The sequence below is a fragment of the Camarhynchus parvulus genome, chromosome 3, assembly GCF_901933205.1.
Source record: "Camarhynchus parvulus chromosome 3, STF_HiC, whole genome shotgun sequence".
In the NCBI taxonomy this organism is placed as follows: Eukaryota; Metazoa; Chordata; class Aves; order Passeriformes; family Thraupidae; genus Camarhynchus; species Camarhynchus parvulus.
In genome coordinates, this window is record NC_044573.1 from 99219090 (window position 1) to 99246991 (window position 27902).

The 27902-nt window shown below is 42.5% G+C and overlaps 2 protein-coding genes across 2 annotated transcripts in view; one reads left to right on the plus strand and one right to left on the minus strand.

The window, feature by feature from the left end:
- Positions 1-7811: 7811 nt before the first annotated feature.
- On the minus strand, positions 7812-27601 carry RRAGD (Ras related GTP binding D). Its single transcript, XM_030945996.1, has 7 exons — positions 27350-27601; positions 20556-20851; positions 19929-20128; positions 18851-18965; positions 12950-13092; positions 11036-11184; positions 7812-9119 (listed from the first exon to the last, which is right to left on the minus strand). Exons 1-7 carry the CDS (start codon positions 27495-27497, stop codon positions 8968-8970), a joined length of 1203 nt encoding a protein of 400 aa, XP_030801856.1. The 5' UTR covers positions 27498-27601; the 3' UTR covers positions 7812-8967.
- Positions 26351-27902, plus strand: part of ANKRD6 (ankyrin repeat domain 6) — a 93405-nt gene continuing 91853 nt past the window's right edge. The window contains exon 1 of the mRNA XM_030945991.1: positions 26351-26479. The gene's annotated coding sequence lies outside the window, so the exon portion shown is untranslated. The remainder of the gene's footprint in view (positions 26480-27902) is intronic.

Genomic DNA, 27902 nt, shown 5'->3' on the forward strand with positions numbered 1-27902 from the left:
AAATATTTAAAAAAAAAAACTAGAATCTCAATAAAATTGTTGAAGATTGCATGCAAGATGTTTTCCATTACCATCTGTATGGCTGATTACCTTGTCAAGTGAGCAGTTTGCCTTATCTCTCTCTTTGAATGACCACATTCACACCTTCCTCGGGAGGGGACCTCCGCTGATAACAGACTATTGAATATCGGTGCATGACTGATAAGAACTGTAACATCCCATTGTGAGATGCTCCGCCCAGAGGGAGGAGCCAAGCACTGCTACCCCATATACTCTGAGATTCTGAAATTGCAGTTCAGTTTTGTTCTCCACGAGATTCCCCAGAGGAACAGCAGCTGCCTTTTCCTCCTGGATCTTCAGAGGAAGACTACATCCTTCTCTACAGATTCCCCTTGCTCCAACAGAATCACGCCTGATACTTCAGAGGACTGCAGCCACATTTTCCATCGGACTGCCACCAACACCCGGACCCACAGGGTGTCAGGTTGGGTTCTGACTCTGTCAGTGTTGTTCCAGTGGACTGTATTGTTTATTTTATCCTTTTTATTTCTTCCCTATTAAAGAACTGTTATTGCCTGCTCCCATATCTTTGCCTGAGAGCCCCTTAATTTAAAAATTGTAGCAATTCGGAGGGGTGGGGAGGGTTTACATTCTCAATTTCAGGGGAGGCTCCTGCCTTCCTTAGCAGACTCCTGTCTTTCCAAACCAAGACAGATTTTGGCGCCCAACGTGCGGCTCGAGGGCACAGAAACCAAAAGGGAATAACAGTTCTTGAGTAATCTAACTTTTGCGTGTGGCTATAGAAACCTCATTAAGCGACACCATGTGGTCCAACTTGCCCCGGTTTGGGTGGCACGTGATTGTGGCTGTATTTCTCCCATTTATAGGCCCTTATCTAAACATGGGTCCTATAACCAAGGCTACTGTGTCTGTTATCCGGTTTGTGTTATGGGTGAATAAGGTGAGGAATTCATGGATTTTTAACTTCCTCTGGAAAGCAGGCACATGGATTCACAGCTATCACACATTAAGTGTGTGTTTTTGGGGTTACTTTAATAATGGCACCTGCTGTAAGGAAATGACCCCAGGCGAAATCTTCTCCCAACCCTTTAGCCATTTCTTTGGGTCTGCCCCACCAGTTTTTGAAGGGTTCAGATCCACTCTAAATATTAATGATATCATACAGTGGCTGGTGTTGCTGATAGGCCTGCTCTATTTAGCATTCAGAGAGAAGGGGAGACTTACCTGGATAACTACCATGACACCTACCCCAGAACCTAATGCGCCACCAGAGTCTAGGGATGCTGCTGCCCCAGAGCCTGACCCTGCCCCACAGCCCACCCCAGCTAGGGATGCTGCTGCCCCAGAGCCTGACCCTGCCCCACAACCCACTCCAGATGTGAACTACCCAGATTGGGTGGGGGTTTGGTGAAGGAGATAGGCCAGATGCTGAAGGAATACACTTCCCCAGCTGGTGAGAGGCCTTCCCCCACCCTGAAGAGGGAGAGTCTAACAGTGCAGCAGCAGCAGAACCCACAGATGTTACAACTGTCCAGGCTCCAGCTGAATTGCAAAGGCAATCACAGCCAGCAGCAGTTGCCCCTGTAGAAACAAGGAGATCTAAGATGAAAGCAGAGCACCCAGATAGGGGAGGGCCCTCACAAGCCACAGGGGAACCAGAGGTTGCGATCATCACCGAAGTCCCTGACGTATTTAAAGTCTCCGTAATCTGCACAAAGACATTGTACGACGGGGACGTGAGGCTTATACAACCTGGCTACTTCGGTCTGGGATCTTATGGGTACAGGTGTCCAGCTGGATGGTGGTGAGGCAAGGAATTTGGCACCCTTGACCCAGGACTCAGGTATCAATCAGATTTTTGTAAGGGAGCCAGGGTCCCTTTCCCTCTGGGAGCGGTTTTTAATAAGTGTCAGAGAGAGGTTTGTTCACAGGGAAAGAATGCAGGAGCACCACCATAGAATGCGCTGGAAGACTCTTGAGGAAGGGATCCAACAGCTGAGAGAAGTGGCAGTGTTGGAGGTACTTTTTGGGAGGGATGGACAGCATGATAATGACCCCGACAAAGTCAGGTGCACGGGGCAAATGTTGTGGAGCCTGGCAAATCTAGGGCCATCCCAATACACCACCTTTATTGCAACAATTAATGCTGACACCAACCGAGAGACAGTGGGTTCTGTGGCCAACAAGCTTAGGAATTATGAAAGTATGATTAATGGCCCGATGCAGGCTCATGTCTCTGCCGTAGTCCAAGAACTCAGAGAGGAGATGAGGGAGATGAGGGAGGAGGTGAGGAGGAACAGTTCCCATATGGCACCAGTGCGAGTCACAGGCCCCAGAGTCAGAGTCCAACGTTCCCCAACTACAGAGAGAGGGTACACCCCACGAGCTGACCTGTGGTTTTTCCTGCGTGATCATGGGGAAGACATGGGAAGGTGGGATAGAAAACCCACTTCTGTCCTGGCAGCACGAAAAGGCCAACTCAAGGAGGGAAACACTAATCGAGGGAACTCCAGTAAAGTGAAGGTAGCCTCAACCTCCCATGACCGAAGCTGCTGAGTATGATCTGTCAGATCCCCTGGAAGGTACCTCTACCATGTATACCCAGGGTTAGAGGGGCCCTGCCTCTAGCCAGGGAGAGGTACGGAAAACCGGATTTTCTGGACGGTGTGGATCCGATGGCCTGGCACATCAGAACCACGAAAGTACAATGCCTTAGTTGATACTGGTGCGCAGTGTACCCTAATACCATCGGGACATGTGGGGCAGAACCCATTTCCATTGCCGGGTGACGGGGGATCACAGCAATTGACCCTGTTAGAAGCCGAGGTGAGCCTGACTGGGAAAGAGTGGAAAAAACATCCTATTGTGACTGGCCCAGAGGCCCCGTGTATTCTGGGCATAGATTTCCTCCGAACGGCTATTACAAAGACCCAAAGGGACTCAGATGGGCTTTTGGCATAGCTGCTGTGGAGGCAGAAAACATCAAGCAGTTGAACACTTTGCCTGGACTATCAGAAAGTCCATCCGCAGTAGGTCTCCTGAAAGTGGAAGAGCAACGAGTGCCAATTGCCACCTCAACAGTGCAATCACCGGCAGTATCGGATCTAATCGAGATGCTGTGATCCCCATCCACAAAATGATCCGTGAGCTGGAGAGCCAAGGGGTGGTCAGCAAGACTCACTCACCCTTCAACAGTCCCATCTGGCCTGTGCGCAAGTCTGACAAAGAATGGAGATTGACTGTGGACTATCGTGGCTTGAATGAAGTGACTCCACCGCTGAGCGCTGCTGTGCCGACATGCTGGAACTCCAGTACGAGCTGGAGTCCAAGGCAGCAAAGTGGTATGCCACTATAGACATTGCTAACGCATTTTTCTCCATTCCTCTGGCAGCAGAATGCAGGCCCCAGTTTGCTTTCACCTGGAGGGGCGTGCAGTACACCTGGAACCGACTGCCCCAGGGGTGGAAACACAGTCCCACCATCTGCCATGGACTGATCCAGACTGCACTGGAAAAGGGTGAGGCTCCAGAGCACTTGCAGTACATCGATGACATCATTGTGTGGGGAAACACGGCAATGGAAGTATTTGAGAAAGGAGAGAAGATCATCAGGATTCTGCTGGAAGCCGGCTTCGCTATCAAGAAGAGCAAAGTCAAGGGACCTGCCCGAGAGATCCAGTTCCTGGGAGTGAAGTGGCAAGACGGACGGCGTCAGATTCCCACTGAGGTCATCAACAAAATCACCGCTATGTCTCCACCAACTAGCAAGAAGGAAACGCAAGCTTTCCTGGGTGCCATAGGTTTTGGAGGATGCACATTCCTGAATACAGTCAGATTGTGAGCCCTCTTTACCTGGTCACCCGCAAGAAGAACGAGTTCCACTGGGGCCCAGAGCAGCAACAAGCCTTTGCCCAGATCAAGCAGGAGATCGCTCATGCGGTTGCCCTTGGCCCAGTCAGGACAGGATCAGAGGTGAAGAACGTGCTCTACTCTGCAGCCGGGAACCATGGCTTGTCCTGGAGCCTTTGGCAGAAGGCGCCTGGGGAGACTCGAGGCCGACCCCTGGGATTTTGGAGTCGAGCTACAGAGGGTCCGAGCCAACTACACTCCCACAGAGAAGGAAATCTTGGCTGCCTATGAAGGAGTCCAGGCTGCCTCAGAGGTGATTGGCACGGAAGCACAACTCCTCCTGGCACCCTGACTACCGGTGCTGGGGTGGATGTTTAAAGGGAAGGTTCCCACCACCCACCACGCCACTGACGCTACATGGAGCAAGTGGATTGCTCTCATCACACAGCGCCGCGTATTGGAAACCCAAATCGCCCTGGGATTCTGGAAATAATTACAAACTGGCCGGAAGGTGAGAACTTTGGTCTGACTGACGAAGAGGAACAAGAACCAGTAACACGTGCTGAAGAAGCTCCTCCATATAACCAGCTGCCCCCAGAGGAAATGCGCTACGCTCTTTTCACTGACGGTTCCTGTCGCATCGTAGGGATGAACCGGAAGTGAAAAGCAGCTGTATGGAGCCCCACACGACAAGTTGCACAAGCTACTGATGGAGAAGGTGGATCAAGCCAACTTGCTGAACTCAAAGCTGTTCAGCTGGCCCTGACATTGCTGAGAGAGAGAAGTGGCCAAAGCTCTACCTTTACACTGATTCATGGATGGTAGCCAACGCACTGTGGGGATGGCTAGAGAGGTGGAAAAAGGCCAACTGGCAGCGTAGGGGAAAACCGATCTGGGCTGCTGATGAATGGAAAGACATTGCCGCCGGGTTAGAGAAACTACCTGTGAAAGTCCGTCATGTTGATGCCCATGTCCCCAAGGGTCGGGCTAATGAGGAACACCGAAACAATGAGCAGGTAGATCTGGCAGCAAAAATAGAGGTGTCAAAGATAGACTTGGATTGGCAACATAAGGGGGAGTTGTTCTTAGCTCGATGGGCCCATGATGCCTCAGGTCATCAGGGTAGAGATGCCACCTATAAGTGGGCACGAGACCGAGGGGTGGATCTAACCATGGACAGTATTTCACAGGTTATCCATGACTGTGAGACGTGTGCTGCCATCAAGCAGGCTAAGCGAGTGAAGCCCCTCTGGTATGGTGGGCGGTGGTCCAAGTACAAGTATGGGGAGGCCTGGCAGATTGACTACATCACACTGCCCCAGACACGCCAGGGCAAGCGCCACGTGCTGACCATGGTGGAAGCCACCACTGGATGGTTGGAGACCCACCCTGTGCCTCATGCCACTGCCAGGAACACCATCCTTGGCCTGGAAAAGCAAATCCTGTGGAGACATGGCACCCCTGAGAGAATTGAGTCAGATAATGGGACTCATTTCAGGAATGGCCTTATCAACACCTGGGCCAGGGAACATGGCATTGAATGGATATATCATATCCCCTATCATGCACCAGCTGCCGGGAAAGTTGAACGGTGCAATGGACTACTTAAAACTACCCTGAAAGCACTCGGGGGACTTTTAGAAATTGGGAAATGAACCTAGCAAAAGCCACCTGGATGGTCAACACCAGAGGGTCCATAAATCGAGCTGGTCCTGCCTAGTCTGAACCACTGCACACAGTGGATGGAGATAAAGTCCCTGTTGTACACATGAAAGGTATTTTAGGAAAGACTGTTTGGATTACTCCCACCTCAGGCAAAGATAAACCCATCCGTGGAATTGTTTTTGCTCAAGGACCTGGTTGCACTTGGTGGGTAATGCAGAAAGATGGAGAAAGCCGTTGTGTGCCACAGGGAAACCTAGTTTTAAGTGAGGACTGTGTGTAAGGTTTGGGTTTTGGTTTTTGTTTGTGATACAGATGGAAATAGGAAAAGGGGTGGATAATGTTGAAGATTGCATGCAAGATGTTTTCCATTACCATCTGTATGGCTGATTACCTTGTCAAGTGAGCAGTTTGCCTTATCTCTCTTTTGAATGACCACATTCACACCTTCCTCGGGAGGGGACCTCCGCTGATAAGACTATTGAATATCGGTGCATGACTGATAAGAACTGTAACATCCCATTGTGAGATGCTCCGCCCAGAGGGAGGAGCCAAGCACTGCTACCCCATATACTCTGAGATTCTGAAATTGCAGTTCAGTTTTGTTCTCCACGAGATTCCCCAGAGGAACAGCAGCTGCCTTTTCCTCCTGGATCTTCAGAGGAAGACTACATCCTTCTCTACAGATTCCCCTTGCTCCAACAGAATCACGCCTGATACTTCAGAGGACTGCAGCCACATTTTCCATCGGACTGCCACCAACACCCGGACCCACAGGGTGTCAGGTTGGGTTCTGACTCTGTCAGTGTTGTTCCAGTGGACTGTATTGTTTATTTTATCCTTTTTATTTCTTCCCTATTAAAGAACTGTTATTGCCTGCTCCCATATCTTTGCCTGAGAGCCCCTTAATTTAAAAATTGTAGCAAGTTTTTTTTGATTATGGGGGGGATGGGGGTTGGTTTTTGCTTTGGTTTTTTTTTGTTTCTTTTTTTTTTTCAAAATAAAAAAAAAAAAAAAAAAAAAAAAAAATTTTAAAAAATTTTATAAAATTTAATAAAAAAAAATTATAAAACTCCCTTTCATTCCCAACTCAATTTTAAAAAATAAAAAAAAAAAATAACAAAAAAAAAAAAAAATTTATTACCTAATATCAAAAAAAAAAAAAAAAAAAAAAAAAAAAATAAAAAAATTTTTTTTTTTTTTTTTTTTTTTTAAAAAAAAAAAATAACTAAAAAAAATTATATTTACTTTGATAATATTGAATTTGATTTTTAAAAAAAAAAAAAAAAAAAAAAAAAAAAAAAAAAAAAAAAAAAAAAAAAAAAAAAAAAAAGGAAAAGTTTTACATTGGCTAAAATCACCTTCACTAAATTATGCTAGATAGTCTGTTCCAAATTCTAGATGGGACTACAAGAGGCAACTTCAATGTCTTAAACAAGTTGATAGTCTCTAATACAAGGGTATGCATGGCTACATAGAACTCAGATCAAATTATGGAAGCTACATTTAGTTATGACTCACACCATAGCCACTATGAAGAGATAATTTACACACAAAAACAACAACAAAAAAATCTGGCCCAGCCTGGTAGGTGTTCTTAGTCCCACATAGCCACCTACACCCAGTGGGGCAGAGGGAGGACAGAGATTGTGACCCAGTGGGGGAATCTCAAAAAAATGAAAGACAAACACATGGCCAGGAATTACAGCAGCCCTTCAATGAAAGTCCTGTGGACTGGAAAGCTGCCAAAATGTGTCTCTTACCCATCACTGCTTTGGTGAACTCTGAAAAAAACTTGGCATTACTTTAACTGAGGGGCTAGTCAGAAGAATTGCCCTCAACTAAGACGATGGGTGGTGACAGTACTAAAAGGAATCAGAACTCTGTTTTTTAAACACTCTGATTTGACTACAGCTACTGTCACTGTTTTTCACACCAGCACCAGGATCAGTGATTTTCACTATTATCAGTATTTCTCACCTTCCTGAGCCCCTAGAACTGCATTACTTATCACACAACTCTTGGCAAAGCCATTAGTTCCATCTTCCTGCCTGCCCCCAGAGCTATTTTGGCTAGGGGCAGATCAGCTGTGAATATGGTACATTTCCCCTTACCTGTTTCTGGTGTACAGCAAGCTGCCTCCCATTCTGGTCAAGTTCTTCTCACTCCCAAAAGCTGCCAACAAAACCATTAGACTGCACATGCAATTGGTAAAAATTAGAGTTTCCCTTCCATCTAGAAATTATAATTTTGTATCACTAATTAAACAGAAACACTCAATACAGAACATGGAAAGTAAGTGTTACTTCTTTTTAGGTTTGAGAGTCCTCTGCTGTCCTGGCTGATCCTGTGGTACATCTGCCCATGTTCAATATCAAAATAAAAAGTAGTGATGTACGGTGATTATTACAGCAGGTAGATTGTCCAGTCCTCATTTTAATGGTCTCGTCTTGATTTCAATCACAGATGTACCCCTGATAGAGGGAATCAGAACCCAGTGCTCACACCTTTATGACTTATCAGTACATCAGAATGCCAGGGTGGAAATACATAGAGATTCTTCATTGCACCTACTGTACACGTGCAGGCTCTCAACACAAACTTAGCAATGTAAATCCAGATGTACAGATACAACATACTCCTCTGAAGCCTTATAAAAATACCAGTGCAACATAGAGCCATTTTACAAAACAATCATCTTTATAGAAAGGTATTTTAGTGGTATATGCTGAGGTAAATAATAAAACCAGACCCAAGAGAGGGCATGACCAGTGTTAAGGAGAACTCCGGATGAAATTTGGCCAAAAGCCTGTTTTATAAAAGCTAATATTTACCTACCAGTTACGATTCCTGGTAAGGTGCTTATTGCTGTAATACTTCAATATTATTCTTCAGTTTACAAATTGAAAAATATATGAAATTAGATCTGTATGAATGTTAGGTATTAGCTGTCACAAATTTAAAAAGGCATTGTACCAAGTTTTCTTAATTGTTTACTAACCAATTTGATTGTAGCAGGTAAATAAACTACAGCATACCTTTTACCTGACACCATGCATCAAAATCACCATAAAAACTAAGTTTATCAAAGTCCAAGTCCACAAGGAAAACAAGAAAAAGTGCAAATTATGTACCCAGTATTTCTGTCACAGCTGTTTTTTCTTAATATGGCATGAAAAAGGTTTACAGCATATATTAAGAAAATTCTTACAAGTGCTCACCTCAATGTTTATATATACAACATTTTGCTCAAAGTGCTCACTATATGAAAAAACTGATTGGATAAAAATATTTAAACAGTGCTTTCTCAACGTTCAGGGAAAATTCATATAATACATCAGTCCCATTTGTTCTTCTCTTCCCTCAGTGCAATGAGATGCAGAAGTCACATCAACTTCATGAAGACTTTGCTCGCCACATTGCCAGAAAACCTCAGTTACAGTGGCATTCTTGGTGTCCCATTGGGAGTGGGTCTTTTATTTTTTTGCAGGTGGCTTTGATGTTTTCGAGATCTTACTACTTTCATTCTTACTTCAAATACTTCTTGTATGGCTTTTCGAAAACAATGGAAATTGTAGTCTATTAATCCTACAGAGACAGAAATGTTTTACATATTAATAAGGACATTCATATAAATAAGGTAATGAAAACATTGCTTATATTCTATGTTTAGTGAAATACTCTCTGTCTGGAGGTCATATTCAGTGAACTGTCCAGGAATTTTTTCTGTGCTAAGCAAGAGCACACCTGAGAAATACAAATAATTCAGTAAGCATTACAGCTTGATACAATGTCTGCTACTATATATACTGGTATGTTTTAAGTGAAATCAAACAGAAGTTCATTGGCAGATAACAGATCCTTAATTTAATAAAGGGCTTTGAAGAAGTGCTCAGTATACTAGCAGAAAAACTGAAATCTTTCATAAAATATGGTGTCACTTTGGAAATCTGTTTTACAGAATAACTGCGATAAAAATAAGTACCACCTATTAATCAAAGAATGTTCGTTTTTTGACAATACATAAACTTTGAAATGGATACTTGATAGAACTATTAACAAATCTCACCCAGCTGTATTTCATCTTACATTGTAATTAAAAAGTAACACAATAGACATGCTGTTAGATTAGATACTTACATAATAGATAACATTACCATGTGGGCTGAATGTAATCCCACAGAAAAGCTGTAAAGCCATATTGGTAGTCAATTGGAAGATTTACTGAGCGCTACAATTCTGTAACACCAGAATACAATTTTAGAATTTTGGTACTGAGCTCATGACCTCATTTAATATTAATGCCATAAGCTTTCTTAAATACTGCAGCATTTTCCACTTCAGTTTCCCTAACAGGAGATGCATATTTTTAAGTGGTTTAACTCCACCATGTTACACATTGTTTTTTTTTCCCAGAAACTGTTTTCTGTCTTCCTATAGTTCAGACAAAATATTACTTGCAATTCATGAGGCACAAAAAGCTCATCTCCATTATAATACCAGAACCTTAGTGCAGAAAAGTGAAGGCTACCAAGTGTCCCAACTATGCAGACACAACGGCCTCACACAGTTATGGACAAACCCTAAGGGATGTTTATTCAACATGGTGTCTTTCTGAAACAGTGCTGCTAGTAAGCATGCAGAAATAACACTTCTTATGCTTTCTACAGAAAGCAACTGCATCCAACATTCATAGGCAATAAAGGTGGTAGGGGTATGGAAGAGACATTTGACCAGTTTAAGTTCTATCAAAAGCTCACCAGGCTGTCAAACAGCCCAGCAGACATGGTACAAGTGCTGTGTTCACAATACACCAACACTGACTGGAGAATTACTATCACAAGATGGGCCACACGAGCCCAGATGACAGCTTGCTCTTCCGCTGCTGAGTTTTGGTCTCAGCGCATGTCACAAAGATCAGCAGCTCAGTGAACATCATACTAGTGGGCAGAGAGGTCATGAACTAAGGGCTCAGTATTGACTTTGACCAGAAAGATGACAAAGAAATGTTATGCACTTTAACTGCAAAATTAAAGCACTCCTAAATAAGACTAGGTCCTTAATATGCAATTTTTCAAAAGCCTGCTTTCAGATATAAGAAAAGCCAGAACAGTCTATCCATCAGTTTCAAAATTTTTCCCTTGGTTATGGCAGGCAAGCTGTTCCAAATGTGTACGCTGGTGTCAACAGGTACAAATCGGTGTCAGTCAATATAAACTAACACAGTCTACAGCTGCAGGTGGAAGCTTTTCTGCATTGGATGTAAACTTTCAAATACTTTCATATCAGAAGTTTGTCAAATACATTTATGATTTCATCCCATCTTAATGCCTGCACAAGTACTTTCATCCCTTTAAAAATGTTATGTAAGCTTTATCAAGCTGTACTTACCTCAATATTTATGATACAGTTAGAAACTGTTATCAGCTAATGACAACCTCAGTTATTCATTAACTCACTAATATAAGGGAAAATTAATGCAATACTAGAAAAGAGGAAAATACCTTTTCTCTCAAAGCTTTCTTCTCTGACAAAACAAACAAGAGCGAGGAATTTTGTCACCTCTTTTAAATAAAGGACAGTTGTATTATTCAGTTTTATGATTGCCATTGATTCTTTGTCATAAGGGGTTCCAGTGCCATCATCTTTAAGCCTAAAGAGCAGTATTCAAACAAACAAACAAGAAAACACAAGACACCAGATTAGTTAACAAAAGTACTGCTACATTGGTTCTCTCACCAAAGAATCTCAAACTTTATGAAATCTTCATTTTCATCTTTCAGGGAGACTCTTCTTCAAACTACACACTAGTAAACTAAGAAGACAAAGAGATTAAATTGTTTACCACATCACATACCAAACCTTAGATCTGGGGCTAGAAATCAGGTGGTTTGATTGCCAAGTGCCTGAACTGGAACCTTATTTTTTCCTCAGTAAGTTACCACCCATTTCCCACAAGGCTGCTTTTTTTTAAATCAGTGCTTTACATTATGACTTATCATAAACACGTAAAACAGTAGGTCTCTACTGATAACTCCAAACCCAGTAACCTTGCTTGAGTGGTAGCAGCTGACTGATAGTTTAAGACATCATGAGACTTTCCTCATGAGATGTTTGCTTTTGCAACATCATATTATGAAAAGAGATTTCTCATTCACAGATGCTGTGTCATGATGATCACTGTATTATGTTTTTGTACATTGTAACGTTGTAATTTTATCCTCATTCCTGAATGCACACACAGATATTGTTAAATGGATTGTTATCACCAACCTCCCAGAACAATTAGTCTCAATAATATATTAAAGTGGCAAGTTCCACAGATGCTCCAGGAACAGAGGACAAAAAATTAATTGTAATATCATCTTTAATCTGTAGCTAAAAAATGGCAAGCAGATCTCAGGTGATAAAGGCTAAATGGCTACACAAGCACAGTGGCAGAATGATATTTCGTAAATAAAGAGCCCCACAAGTGGTGTTGTATACGTAATTATTAAATGCACACTCTTTTGAACTACACAGCAGACTCCTTCTCTTTACAAAAATCAGCATCCTTTATTTTATACCTCTGTAAAACAAGTTCTAACACAGCTACTGAAGTGATGACTCCAAAATCTGAAACACACAGTAGAATATACAAACTTCAGAGATTTCAGGTTAAGTATTCAAGTTTATTGTTCCAGTGTTTATTGCATGTGTGCACCAAGACTCTCCCAGAGAGCAAGAAGTCTGTCAGTGGTACAAATGCAAAGCTAGCCCAGCCTATCACCCTCTAAGCATGATGTGCACTGGCCTCCAAGTGTAAGCATCTTAGTCCACTAATTCTTAATGTGCCCCTGCCTTTCCCAGGAATGGCTGGCATTACATTTGGCCAAGGGCCCAGCCACTGAACACATAACTTGCAAGGAGATGTACATGCTGGCCCAGGATATTTCCACTTGCTAGTGTACAAAAAGGGGAAATTGAAAAAAACCCAGAAAGGTCATATAGGGAATAGAGGACAAACAGAGAACTGAAATGAGAGTGAAACAACTCTCTGCGGCTCTTAGAGGCCACTGGCTATCAAATAAAACTCAATATGGCCCCACTTCTTTTTAAAACAGGAGGCATCCCTCTGTTGATTTCATCCCTAGGGAAAAAAAATGAGGTTTCCTCTTATTTTAGGTTGGTTTCTTCTGATTTCTTCCTCCAAATAAAATTATTAGCATAGAAATAGGAAGATGCTCACAAAAGAGACTGAACAGGGAGCAATGCTTGTTGCTGGGAGGGATCAGCCCCTCAGAAGCCAGCCTTTTTCTCCTCCCCTGTCTTGGCAAATTACCCATTCTCATTATTGTTTATATCCACATCACTGGAATTTTGAGGCTATTCAGATTCTCAGTACACAGCTTTACAGAAAACATTCACAATTTACTTACCCATATATACAAGAAATGTCAATCACAACATCTATCATATCACAGCAGAGCTCGTAAGTTTGCATATCCACTGGAGTGCTGTCTGTTGCAATATAGATCTTACTGACTACATCAAATAAAAATGCTTTTTCAATCCCAGAATTCTATTCAAGAGAAGAAAAAAAGAAAAATAAAGTGGAATCCATGTTTTCAAATTAACCCCAAGCTTTTCTGTTCCCTTACTTGCCTGTTATACAAAAAGTCTAGGCTAAAGAAATTAAATTGCAATCAAGCTCATTTTGAAAGAACTGTACATACAGCACTGTTGTATTTGTAGCAAACCATAATGCTCACAAACCTTCCAACATTTTCTGCCTCTGAGCAGACATAATGACAAGTGACACTCCCAAACTGCTCTACCTGGAGAGATTTCTTTTCAGTGGAAAATGAGGGAGGGCAAGGGGGGAGCAGAAAAATCTTCCAAGTTCAAGATTTGGTGTTTTAATTGTAGCAACAGATATAAAAGAAAGGTGTAATCTAAAGTTATTCTAAGTGGGCATATGAGAAGATAGAAACAAGGGGAAGAAAACACTGATGGACAAAGAAGACAGTACTGCTCAGGAACTGATTTCCAAGGAAATTAAGAAATTTTTCCATTGCAGTCTGTAGCTGTTCTAGCGTCTGGTTCCATAGAACACCTTCTAGGATCACAGGAGAGAGACCAGTGTTGTGATGGTGCCTTCAGGTTTCATGTAGCACTGGTAGTTAAAGCCATGTTTAAAATGTTAGGCCTTGCTAAAATGATGACAGCTGTGTTCCTGTGATCCTGCCAAGCTGATTAAGACACTCTCCATACTGGAGATGTATCATATTCACAGCTCTGAGAAGCTAGCCAGGAATGCTAGCTCTTACTCTTTGTGTAGATAAGGTAAACTGCCATAAGCCTCTGCTTCCTGGAAAAAAATAATTGTACTTCTTAACTGAAAACAGCAGCCTTACTGGCTGACGTCAAAGGATTACACCGGCACACCTGTCCCAGCATGAAAAAAGGGCAACTACCCAGAATTGCTAGAGCACTAGCTACAAAATACTCTTCAGTATCCATCTATATGGGACTACAAGCAATTTTCTCCATCCAACTGAATTGTCTCCAGAAATGGGATTCCCATTTTAACAGGGTTTGGGACTGCTGCCACAGTAGTCCTGTAACCACCAAAAACCACACTGAAAATCCGTAACGAGTTTTAATAGTTTCAGCTTCTTTTGTACAGTTACAGAACTTTTCAATTTTTTCTTCCTTCTTTTTTAAGTCAACTGTTTAACACATAGTTAAGTAACTAAAGTGACTCTCTTGCTTTCCATATTTCCTGAAATAGGAAGAAAATTTCCAACACTAGATATGCTATTGAACAATGGCCAGCAGAATCTTGGGCATTTTCTCCTTAAAGAGGCGTCATTCCTCCATCACTGCACACAGAGCTAAGGCTGCAAACATCCATTAGTAATAACAGGGTATAGAGGTGAATTTCTTGTATTTCATAATGGAAAAACTCTCTGAGTAGCCTATTTCAGTAAGTCAGTAATAAAAAACTATTAAAAACAAAGTATACACTGTGGATACCTTAAATATATGGGCTGAAGCACAGAATGTACAAGGAGAATCTCAGAGAAATGGCTTTGTTCAACCTGAAGAAGAGTTATTGCTATCTACAAATACCTAATGTAAGGGTTCAGAGAAGCCAGAGCCAGAGCCAAGCTCTTCTCAGAGCTACAAAATTGAAGGACAGAAGCCAAAAGGCACAGGCTGGAATTCTGACTAGATACAAGAAAAAAAAAATTAACAGAAGAATGATGAAGGATTGGGAACATGCTGACCTGAGAGTTTGAAGTGTTTCTATCCTTCCAAATGCACAAAGCTGAACTGGACCCAGCCATAACCAACTTGCTGTAACTGGCCTGACTCTGAGGAGCAGCTGATCTCTAAAGGTCCCTTTCAGCCTTCAGGGTTCTATGAGTCTATGTTCTTTGAGCACAAAGAACAAAAATGTATGCATATTTAAGCTGGTTGTTCTGGCCACATATGGGAGTTCTGTAATTTTATTTTTAAAATAGTAATTCTGACAGCACCTCACACAGTTCAACAGATGCTGTCAAATAAGATAAATTACAAGACTCTTTTGAAATATCATGTAAGTACATAGCTGTAACTCATTGCCAAAATTGTATTTGAAAATACAAGTCATTTCAGACAGAAGAAGCTGAAACTTGAGCCCTGCAGTGTCATTCATGAGAAGTCAATTACGAAGTTTTGTATTACAAAAAGAGAGACATATCAACAATTTCAGCTCCACAGGTAAGATGCACTTTAAATTATTAAGATGCTAGTGACAATATAATAACATTTAACAATGAGAAGTGATTTTTTCATCTCAGAGCTCCAGGCGCTGCAGCTTGCCTGTACTTGCAGTGACAGTCCAGAAAGTTTTCTGAACATTTGCCATGAACGTCTTCAGACATTCTGCCATTCCAGCAGTTACACCTGCTGGTTAAGGGCAGAAATTGGTCTCTTAACTCAAACTATACTTGTTTTCAATTGCAACTGAACCATTGTGGTAGGACCTGCTGAGAAACTGCATATATTTGCTTCTTTAGAACTTGTATGGTAACAGAAACCTCTGTGAAACAGTAGGATGGACTGCTAGGAGTAGTAACCACTAAATTTACCCACATGCCTTCCAATATTTCATCTGCCAGGGTTTTTAGTACAACTGTAACCGAAAAGTCAAAGGATTTCCCAGAATTCTTGTGGAAACTCCTCAACACTCCACCCTCCACCTGCTAACCCTAGCCCACAAAAGAACCCAAACAGAAATTATAGAAACAATAATAAAAAATAATTAAAACCAGGAAAAGGTGGATTAAAAGTAATATTCAAAGAGATATTACATTGTTAATGCTTAGGGAAAATGACAATAAGAAATCAACTGTTTCTGTTTCTGGAGCTGGTGGGTTCCTTACTGAATGAAAGACTGGCATTGATTAAATGAGAGGAGGGCCTGAATAAACACCAGTTCTCTCTGACACAACCCTACAGTCTGCAGAGAAGATGCAACATGTGCTAAAGGCACTCTGAATGATGTAAGAATATTCCATGGTTAATCTGAATCAAGAGAGCCATTGTGAAAAAAATCTGCAATGAATATATGAGATTTTATTTTGGATAGGTAAAAACCATGAGGTACTTGAAATTCAAACCATGTCTCTCAACTATATGGGGTGTGATGATGTAGAAGACAGTTTCTATTCCTTAAATAGAATGGGTTCAGTAAAAGTGGTAGTATTCCTCCAATTCCTAGGATAGGTAAGCAGGCCTATCTTTTTCTGTCTTTAATGTATGAAAGTAAGCCAGAATTTGGCCCTAAAAATCCACTCTCAAAAGAACTTAAGAGAGGATATTGCCAGTCACATCCAGTTAGTAATGAATTTTGGACAATTATTTAAACAGGCCTTACATCACACAGCAGATTTCACAAATTATTTTTATCACTACATTTGAATTTACAGATTACAAAATTTAAATCATTAAATAATCAAAACTGTACATAGTTTTATTTTTACTATAATAATTGTTTGTCTTAATACATACTTTTTAATATCCCTCAAAACAGACCAAACAATCTCTCAAAACCTGACTTTCCCATGTCACACAGTTTGATTGGTTAATAAGGTCACAGTAATTAAGAAACAGGCATCCTTCTATATGAAGCTGGTGTGTTAGTCAGATAAGATTAACATGGATTTTTAGTGCCAGTTATTTAATGACTTACAAGCTGTTACATTAAAGTATGCAGAAGCAGTATTGTCACACTGATGGTTCCTCAAACATGCTCACACACTGTGGCGTTATAAACTGGGGAAAAAACCTGCTGTGAACTTAAGAGTGATCACAGATCTATTTTTGTAATCGTCAGCTTTTTGTGTTGGAAGTCTCTGTGGCATAAATGAAAGCACTTCCTCGTGAATGCGCTGAAACTGAAAAGTAGAACACGAATACACCCCCGCCCTGATATCCAACACATTGGCTTCCTGAGATAAGGCATGACCAAAATCCATGCCAAAATTTGTTGTTACTAAGTTGCCAAGGTAAAGAGGCACCCCCTAACTAATTGTATGAAGGAGAACAATGCTTAATCTTCCTGTGGTTGCAAATAATCATTCTGAGTCTGTCTGCAGACAGAAGAAACTCGTAAAAACAGCAAGCATACTGAAGATATAGTGATGCAGCTACACATGGGCCTAGGTCATTAATAAAATTGGAGCAAAGAAAATACTGAACAAGGGAAATAAGCACACCTCCCTCACTTTTCTGAACATCCCATTTGTTTGAAATACTTTTTCTTCCTTACAAACTATACCTGATATTGTAGGTGTGATTGGAGCTGGGTGTTCCAGACACATAAGCAATCGTCATCAGTCATTCAGGAAGCTGCCTGTGCTCAGTTCATGTGGAGATTCTGCACAAACCCTTCCCCAACTCTGAACAGTGAGGAGACTCCATAGAGAGATCTGACTCACAAAGGATGACTGGAGTGACTCTGGCACAGGGATGACTATTATTCAGCCAGCTTTCTCTGAAAGACTGTGTGCCAAAACAACTATCTAATTGCTCTAGAACTGTTGTCATAATTTCTTCATTACCTTTTTGCCATGGAGTTTTGAGACTACATGGTAATAACTGGTATACAGTCCAGCTGTTTTGGAAGAAACAGATCTTTGTAGCAAACTATTCATTATGAAACCGTATAAATGTGCTGTTTAATAGGAAGAGAATAAGTTTTGGAATGACCTTCCTCTATTCCTAGCTTTCCGTGTCACATCCAATTTTTATCTCTCTCCATTTCCACACTGAGAAACCATGAAGTCTAATTTTATCTTACAAGCTGTTGAATTATATTAAATAATTTCTTAAGTCAAAATCACAAGAAGACACAACAAAGTATCTTGCTTGGAAATTGAAGCTTCAGAAATTAGTGCTAGATGCTAAGCACAAAATTAGAATATTGTGAGAAAGCGTGCAGTTCTCAGAGCCACTATGACCTGATATAACGACCACTAAAATAGGGAGTTTTCCCTTTTCACAAATTACTCCCTGTGCTCCCCTTCACTCACTGCCCATGTTTCCATCTCTTACCTTGTGTCAGAACAAGAGCATGTTGGATTCCTCCATCACCTGCTTTTAACTAAATTAAATAGTGCATAAGTGCATGGTATAGTAACTCCATGAGGGAACAAGTGAGTGTCAGAGCCAGTACAAAGGAAAGGAAGGGATCAGACATACAGGAAAAGTGGAGCAAGCAATTTCTTCCCCAGTGGTAACAAACCACTAGATATACAAAACTCCCTAACTGGCCTTCAGAGTAACTATGGAAGCGGTGAAAGTTGTGGTGGAATCTATGTCTAAAAATTTCATGACATAAAAAGATTTTCTTAAGCTCGGTAAACTTTCCAATACAAAATAAAATTAATTCTGGGAAGCACTATAGACAGCTCCCCATATGAGGTCAGACTAGATGACGTTCCTTTAAATATTTATTCATACAAGGTTTAGGTGCAGCTTCAACATATACATGCAGCACAGGCTTTTGCAACATTCAGACTGATGTTATAAGCAGAAAAGTGATGGCAGCTAACCCACTTTATGTGACTCAGGAAATACTCTGAGTATCTCAGCAGCTCATCAATGCTGTTTAATAGACATGGAGGTGAGGCCAAGCTGCATGGGGGTGCATTTCAACTAAGTTCTGATAACTTCTCTGAGAGTTCACATTGTTCATGATCTCTAAGAAGGCAGTGAACAGAGTATCTAAACATGCATGTTGGACACAGCCAGATCTACAGACAAAGGACATAGTAAGTACTTACTGAAATAAAGATGTTAAGCAGGTTTTCCAGTGTTGGGAGCTGTGGAATCAGTTTCTGTACCACTTTGCTAAATGCTTCAAATATAGAATGATCATATATGCTTGTCAGATAAAAGCTGGAAAAAAATGTCACCACATTTTTCTTTTAGCCACATACTGTGAACATGATGTACCTTTCATCATATGAGTGAAATAAAATATTGTCAGACTGTAAGTGCCTACACTAATGCAATTACCCCCTGTGATATGACTGAAACACAGGACCTAATCTCTATACTAAAAAAAACCCCAGCCTGAACAGTGAAATCTAGAACTCAATGTAGAACTTTTTAATGCAACTCCCACGCTGGTATTCTTACAAACATATTTATCAAATTTCAGGAGAGGAGTATTACTGAGTATGCCTATTGTGATCTACTTTTTTGAAAGCTGAGGACCCATTTATCAGTGCAGTGATGCAGTTGAGTAGTTAAGAGCTCTAAAGAGCTGGCATGTTCATGGAGCAGGCCTCTCTTTTTAATATATTTGTATTTGGCTTTAAAGGCTCAGAAAGCCATGACAACTTGATGTCCTCTGGTTCCCAGCCTGCAAAGTCCTCTACTTGTCACCATTTGCTACAGTAATCCATTTTACCAGAAGACACACAGCAAAGCTACAGCACAGGTTTTCCCAAGTGGCTCCAAGCAGGCTGCAGCAGTGAAGATGAGTGACTGGGAGGGGACCATGTGGCACAGAGCTTTCAAAGGAGGCAAAAGTGATGTGGTGGCACATACACTCCATGGCCTGGAACTCTACTGGTTGTTGTCACTGTCCAAGCCAACTTATTTCAAGACAGCAACTGCAGCAAAACCTGATAGTATTCTGGCATGTTTGTCACGTGTTATTAAGCAGCTCTCCATCTTTCCCTTCTAGACAGCAATCAGAAATAGGATACTTTGGCTCAGGTCAAATGCAGTATCTCTGATTATCCTTCATATATCAAAAGCATGTTGCCTTCTAGTTCAAGAGGACAGAAAATAGTAACTTGTCAAATAAGCTGCTCTTCTCTTTAGTATTCACTGCACAGGAACTTCTCTCACCTGAGGTGAATCTTCTCCAATCCAGCATCTGCAAGGTCATCATTTGCCCTCTGGTGAATATCTCTCTGTGTTTCAATCTTATGGTCATCAGATAAACCATCCACTTTATGGATAAAGATTTCAAAGTTGATATCTGGATTCACTTTATAGGCTCTGGTCACAGTAAGATGCAGCCGAGCTAATGCTTCCATATAATCATCCTAATAAAGGAAAAAGAAGAGCTACAACTTAGGAAAGTATTTAAAAATATATTTTATGATACTTATTTTTAAATAGTACTACAGCTCAACAGCAGCTTGATTTTTTTAATGTTTTTTAAGTAGAAGCCTGAGCCTACATCCAGCATGTGCACCAATCTCATGCTGTCAGCACTTATGAATCTGAGCAAGAACCTTGAGATGTTAAAACAAATTAGTTAACTTCCAAACACATTGCAGGGAGAGATTAAAAATAGCCAAGCTGTTCTTCAAGTTTTAATGTGTATTTGTGATGTAGATTATTTATTTGCTTCTTTTAATGCGTGTTTGTGATGTAGATTATTTATTTGCTTTGAAAAACCCTGTACTTTCCAACCCATTTGTCTATTGCTTAAGGAAGAAAAAAATAGCTTAAAGCCCCTTTTTTTACCTGAGAATCAATAACAAATATCAGTGCTCCAGTGCCTCTGAAAATCATCTCATAATCAAACGTAGGGTCAAAGAAGTCAATTTGCCCAGGAAAATCCCATATCTGAAAGTTGACAAAGGAGCTGTTGGAAACATCCTCTCTGCAGATCTTGTTTGTGCTCTCCAAGAAGAGAGTCTCATTCGGCGACATTTTGTGAAAGACAACTTTCTGAATGGAAGATTTTCCACTTCTTCTCAATCCCATGAGTAGGATTCTTGGCTTAACTTCAGTACTGAAGGGATCATTGAAATCCAAAACTGAATAAAATCACACAAGAAGAAAAGGAATATACTATGGCAATATAATTAGTAACTGCCAGATAACATGCATTTGATATTTATTTTCATGAAATTTTTATATTAATTTATGCAAATGTTACCAATGTTTAAGCTTAGAGAGCAGTGCTACAGGCATTTTGACTTTAATTATTTGCCCCTTAGGGTATACTATCAGAAAATCTACTTCTCACCTCCAAGATGAACTGCAGAAGGTTTGACTGCTCTGTTTGTATGTGAAAAATCTGTTATCACACATAGACATCTTTAAATACCTAATTTTACTCTAATTAACACTATGCCACATATATTCTCCTTTAAAAGAGTATCATCTGATAACAAATACTCTTTCCAGCAGATAGATACATCACAATGCTGGAAGAAGAGAGTAAGACTCTGTGAAGTACCTCTGCATGATCTTTCTATCTGAGGGCTGCCTTTCTCTAAAATCAATCAACCAATAAATAAACTAATAAATGAAATCACAAATGCAAGGAGCTACAGGAAGAGTTCAACTCAGCAGGCACACAGCGCTTCTATGTTGCTTACTGAGTAAGCAGTAAGCAGTACTGAGCTCATGAGGAGTCCTTTTCTAAGGTGCTTAGGATTTCACCCGCTGCTCAGCAATTCATGTTACAATCTGTAAAGGTTTGTTATCTAATAAATAAGATTACAGCATATCATCTGCCTATTTGCAAAACAAAGGCGTGGGAACACAGAGGTTTCATTGTGTTACCTACCCCAGTTTGAAACTGGCACTACTTTTTCTGGTGCTGATGCAGTTACATCAGCATCAAGTAGTTCCAACAGTAAACTATGCTGTTGTATCTGTAAGGACATGAATGTATAGCTATTCATTCCTGTACACACTTTAGCTTCAGGTTATCTCTAATCAAAACACCCAAAGCAGTTTAAATTGCTGCATCTAGTTGGCCTATAACTTTGAAATGTCCTTTGGTGCTGAGGTGAAATGGCACTGCCCTTATATGTAAAAAGCTTTGAAACACCTCTGTGACTCTGCAGTGTCAAACACAAACAGCACAAAAAAGTAATGAGTTGCCAGTGCTAAACCCACAGAGTACAACTCACAGTACAGAGAGGTCAGGTTTAAAATACTGATCACACAACAGGCTAAACATCCAGTGAAGTTTGGTAGACCTTCTCCTATCCACAGCACCACAGACTATTCAGATCATACTTCATAGCACAACATAATTGCATTTCTTTTTCTTTTTTCTGCTGGGATAAGTTTTGAATTGCAAAACTTATCTGCTGCACATTTATCCACATGCATCATTCTTGAATATGCCCTGCATACATGGTCAGCTTTACTCCCAAAATACGAAAATCCAAAACAAGAAATCTCAGTAACAGTTTGAACCTGCCAATTTATTACATAGACTTATCAGCCAAAAGAAGATGGAAAGCTTAAAGGAATCCTTTGCCTAGGAGCACATTTTGCACCCAGGGGTGGGGACCACATCTTGCGTCTTCTTGTGTGCCTGAAGCCTCATTTACAGCTGTCAGAACCAAAGGAGCAGGGTACATCTGCCAGGAGGGTACAGAACCGTGTCCAGGTCTGTTTGTGCCTCCCAAATTTGAGTGACAGAGAAGTAGGGCTTCTCAAACTGAAGATATTGCAGTGTTAGCATAAAACATCTCCTGGCACCATCTACTGGCTTGTGAGAGGTTGTGCCACTCAGTGCAGGTCCGTGTCACCAGTGACTGACTCAAGTTCTCGACTCACTATCGGAGGGATCCTGTCCATTTCAAATACAATTGAACGACCATGGCAGGTATCACCACTTACTGTGTTCTTGTCGATTATCACACATTAACACTGCCAGGCAGGAACATGTGCACAGGGGAAACACTTTCAGACAGAACAGAGATAGGTAACTCTGTAAGAATCTCATCCAATAAACACAGCAATGGCCACTTCTGCTGATCTACACACAACAAATTTCCGAAGTACGAAACTGAGTTCAACGTGCTCCTCTACAATTCCCATCAACTTGAACAGAGGTAGTACTCCTGTGGCTGGGAGAAATGTGCCTAAAATACTTCACATCTCCAGAAGAATAATAAACATCTGCTCTAAGATGATGTAAAGATATTTTATGTTTTGTCAATAAACCAAACCCAATATGCAAGAGTCAATGGTGTATATTCCATCTCACTCTGCTTTCTGGCCATGAGAAGAGAAAATAATTTATTCAAAGCTTTGTAAAGACTTTATAAAAACATGTAATGAACAGGCTTCAAGTTGAGGCTTTATTGCATGTTGCAAAAAATAAAAAGCCTCCCATTTGCTCTGTATGCAACTGAACTTACAAAGTCTCATCTACCATGGATTTGTACTTTGTGTCCCCTTCCTCTTCCCACCACAAAAACACCAACTTCCTCCTGTATGTCTTATGACATCTCCAAATAATAGATGTGACACGCTGTGGCTGATCTGGAGCTCAGCACATTTCAGTTGGCTACACAGTGTACACCCATCTGCCAGCTACTGCCACAGTGAACACACAAAACTGCTCTCTTGTCCCTCTGAGGACTCTTCATTTAGCTTCTCCTCTCTTCTGAATGCCAGTTTTCCTCAAACTTGTGGGAACTTAATAACCTTTGAGATGTCTTTTGTTCAGACTTGGTTGAAGGTGGACAGCAGTTTCCAAGATTCTGACCATTGATGAGACAACCAGAGGACAAGCTACATACCTAACTCCCTTTTCTTTGAGAAACAATCTAAAAACCCACATATATCTGAAGAAATATTTTAAATAATTTGGGAGTTTCTACGTTGTGGTATAAAATTATTCCAGGCTGTTAGATTTCTACTGATTGTAATGCTTAATAGCAGGGAATTGCTTTCTATTAAAGCCATACTAAAAAAAATACAGTTGCAACTGCAAACAGAATTAGTGATGAGAAGAATGAAGACCAACTCTTCTGCTAGTAGGACTGTTACTTAGCTTTTGAAATCCTGCCAGTTCAAAGACAGTGAAATGTAAGAGTATCATCCAAACCTGACGAGATAGCAAGGCTTCTACAGCACTTCCCTCTCAGAGAGAGTTAAGAGATTACCTTATATGTAAAGGAATTGGACGATGCTTTGCCTGCCCACATTCCTCTGCAGGAGTACATGACAACTCCTTTTTTAATTTGCCACAGAAATGCCAGTAGATGTATCACTGCAACTTCCCAGACTAGGTTACTGAGTGAGATCATAATATGCCCAAGAGAAACACTAAGCTCTTCTCTGTTCTATAACGGGAAAGATAATTTTCCCTATTGTGAGATGCCACACGTTTCCTGCTTCATTCACTTTTGCAAAGAGTAAATGTTGTAAAATGCCAGTTTCTAATGCATATTCCTTCATATTTGAACTTCATATTTCAACTTTTCTAAGCAGCCATAAGGAACAGATGCCATGCTGGTTAGAGGCCATTCCTTTGAAGTATTCACAAATTTAACTCAACAAACCTAAAAGCACTTTCCCCCAGAAAAGCACTCAATTCCTTACAGAACTTCCATTAACCGCAGCTGTGTCCTTGCCTATGGAGCGTTTTGCACGCATTGCAACATGCAGAAGAGCACAGCTCCCAGGAGCTGAGAACAGCATGCAGCACTCCCAACCTGTCTCACCAGTACACAATGAATACTTTAGTATCTCCTTTATGCCATTAGATATGTAGAGATAACTAAAACAATTTTTGAAGCCCATCCTGAGTTCCAAATCAACTGCAATTAATTGTCAAAGCAGGTGACAACCCATGCTTTGTGGGCATATGGGATGGGGATGCCATGTTCTGTACATCCCACCAGCTTTCAAACATCCAAATGAAACATCACAGCTCATCTGCTCAAGTAACATAAAACCAAAAGGAATTATTTTGCTCACGTTACCATCTGCAAGGTAGCAAGCCTCTGAATCTAGTTTTGAACTAATACAGCTAATGATGATTTTTTTTCCCCACTAATTCATTTATATTAAGTTTTAACCATTTCTGTGTAAAGGAGAGGTAGCAGTTCCAAACTTTCTACTCTTACCTTCAACCCATTATTCCTGTAGCATTTCCAGTACTGCTGTGACTGTGGTATTTGCAGCACTTTGGACTGCTGTCAAGACAATGCCCTTACAAAACACAGGCACTGAACATCTTCAACGCTAACAGATGGCCTGAGACTAAAGAGTTAAGAGAAAAAGCTTGTATGCAATGGAGAAGGGTGTTCAGCTACTGGGGGTTCACAGACATTGCAGAAACACCTGGTGGAAAGAAATTCTTGTGACTACAGAAAAAACTCAGAAGTGTCTGTTCCAGAAGACCAGGTTCCATGCTTCCACAAGTGTAGCACTCTGCAGGGGTATGCCTTAAAGCCACTTCCTTGGGACACTCTGCAGAGAGCTTTCCTGCATCTAAACACTTTTAAATTGCATCTATAAAAAATACGACTAGGCTTTATGTAAATTTAAGTGTTTTAAGGTCTCTGAATATGACCCTAAGTGTAAACAAAAGACAAGAGCCATGGTTTCAGCACCGAAGCTGGAGACACAAACTCAGTATAGGGTGAGAGATAACCAACCTGAAGTTTTGAAATCTTCTACATACTTACAAGAAGAAATTATGCTTTTACTTTTAAGCCTGGCTTCTCTCTTTACTGCCAACAGCCATGCATTGAAGCTGTTCTTCTTATACTGCCCTTTTCATTCTTTGTGGAAAAGTGGAGGCAGTGACACTGAATTTTGGACTACTTGCCATACAGAGCCAGGAAGAGAGGACAAAAAAATGGGGAAAGTCCCCTGCCCTGCAGTCCAGTGTTATACAAAACACAGACCCAAATCCCAAGCCCTTCCAGTTCAGATGCTGTCTGCCTCTTTCTCTGAAGAATTCAAAATGAAACAGAAAACCAGGGAAGCTGGACAGTTAAAATGTCCAGATTGTTTTAATCCTGTGTAAAAGAGTCCCTGCATGGACTGTCTTCTTTTGCTACTCAAGATGTAAAGGTTCTTTTCTGTTAAATACAATATTCTGGTGTTAATGTAAAGAAGCAATTGCAATTTTTAGCAATTTTTTGAATTCCTATTCAAAAATATCCAAATGAATTTGTCTGAAGACAGTATATGGGTTACTTCTCTACAGAAAATACTAAGTTAGTGTAGCACTAAAGAATCACATTAAAATTTATTCTCTTTGCATCAAAATGAAAGCAATTCTTTAGCAGGATCAAGTAAGACTTTATTTAATCTCAGTTACAGCTCTTACAGTCAACATTCCTATAACTTTTAACCATGAAGGCTTATGCTCAAAGCACTGACCCTCCTCCACTCCCCAAAATTACATTAGTCAGTGCAGCACCTCCCGTGGCAGCCTGGAGGACTGGGCCTTTAAGGAGAAGGGTTCCGCACGCTAATATCGAAATAGACTTAAAGCATGTGGCCTTTTATTATGCTCTTATAAAAAAGCACTTCTTTTTTTATCCTGTGATACTGAGAGTTCTTCAAGCTCCTTTGTGAAATATGTCTCAGAAGAATGAATTCAGGCTCTGAATGAACGCAACAGGCTCTGAGCTGGCATTTCCTTTTTCTACTGAATGAGACTGCTTTTCCTGGTAAGCCCGTCCTTCTCAGCATCACCATCCATACTGACACGGACGTGCGGTGAGCAAGGCGGCTCCCCACAAGCACAGACAGACGGACATTTAGCAGAGCCTGCCACTGTGGGACTGACACTCGCAGCTGCGGAGCAGCCGCGGACACAGAGCTGCGTGTGGCCGCTGCCTTTTATAGCGTGACACCCAACCCCCCACCCTTGGCACACTCGGGTCACATCATCAAGCTGTAGCCTCTAATAACTAATAACTCTCACCCCAGGCTGGAAGAATACTGATGAGAAATTACACACACACACACACACACTTTGCCTGCACTCCCTTTGCCTCCTCCCTCTTTCCCAACGCTTCCTGCTACCTGTCAGCCTCGCCCCGCTCCTTCCTCAGAGCTCCCTGCACCCTCTGACCCACCGAGTACCCCGTCCCCGTCCCGGCCCTTCCCACGGCCATCTCCGCAGCATCCTCGCTCCGCCCGGCCTCCCAGCGCCCAGCCCCGTCCCCACTTGGGCCTGCCCTCCCTCTGGACGCCTCGTCTTTCCCCGCGCCGCTGGCCCCGGCTCCCCTCGTGCCCCAACCCCCGCGGGGAGCCTCGCCTCCTCCCTGACCCACATCCGCGGGCCGCCAAACCTCATCTCCTGGCGGCGGCCCTGCGTCCCCCGCCACCGTCTCGGCCTCACCCCGGCCCCCGCCCCGCCTCACTGCACACCCGCACTCGCTGCCGCCCGCTCCTCCGCAGCCCCCTCCGAGCCCGACGCTGCCCTTCGGCTCTCCGGGAGCAGCCCCAGCCCCCGCCCCCGCAGCCCCGCGGCCGCCGCCCCGCCGCTCCCCGCCGCCCCCGGTGTCGCTGCGGCCGCCGCGAGCGGCACTCACACGCCTCATCGCCGCCGCTCTCCGCGTCGCCGTCCGAGAAGGACTCGGCCCCGTCGGCGTAGCCCGCCAAGCCCACGATCTCCTCCTCCTCTTCCTCCTCCTCGTCCCCCTCTTCCTCCTCCGGCAGCTTCCTCGGCACCTGGCTCATGCCGGCCGCGCTCCTCGCGGGGCTCCCGGCCCCTCTGCCTGCGGCAGGCTCGGGGCGCGGGGGGCGCAGGTCCCGCGCTGGCGCCGCGCCCGCCGCCGCTCCCCTCCTTCCCCCGCACGGCGCTGGCGGAGCGCGGCGCAGCTGCCGGCGGGGCGGGCGGGGAGGCGGCGTGACCCGCGTCACCTGACGCGCCCGGTCACGGGCCGCCGGGGCCTCCGCGCTCGCCCGGGCCCGCTCCCAAGCCCTGCCGTGCCGCTGGCACCCCAGCGCCGGCGGGCATAGCCGGGCGCTGCGGGCTCACCGGCGGGTCCGAGCGCCGCCGCCGCTCGCCCCGGCCCTGCTGTCCCGAGAGACGCCCGTGGGAGCCGTGCACACGCGAGGCGCTGCCCCTGGCGTGCGGGGCGC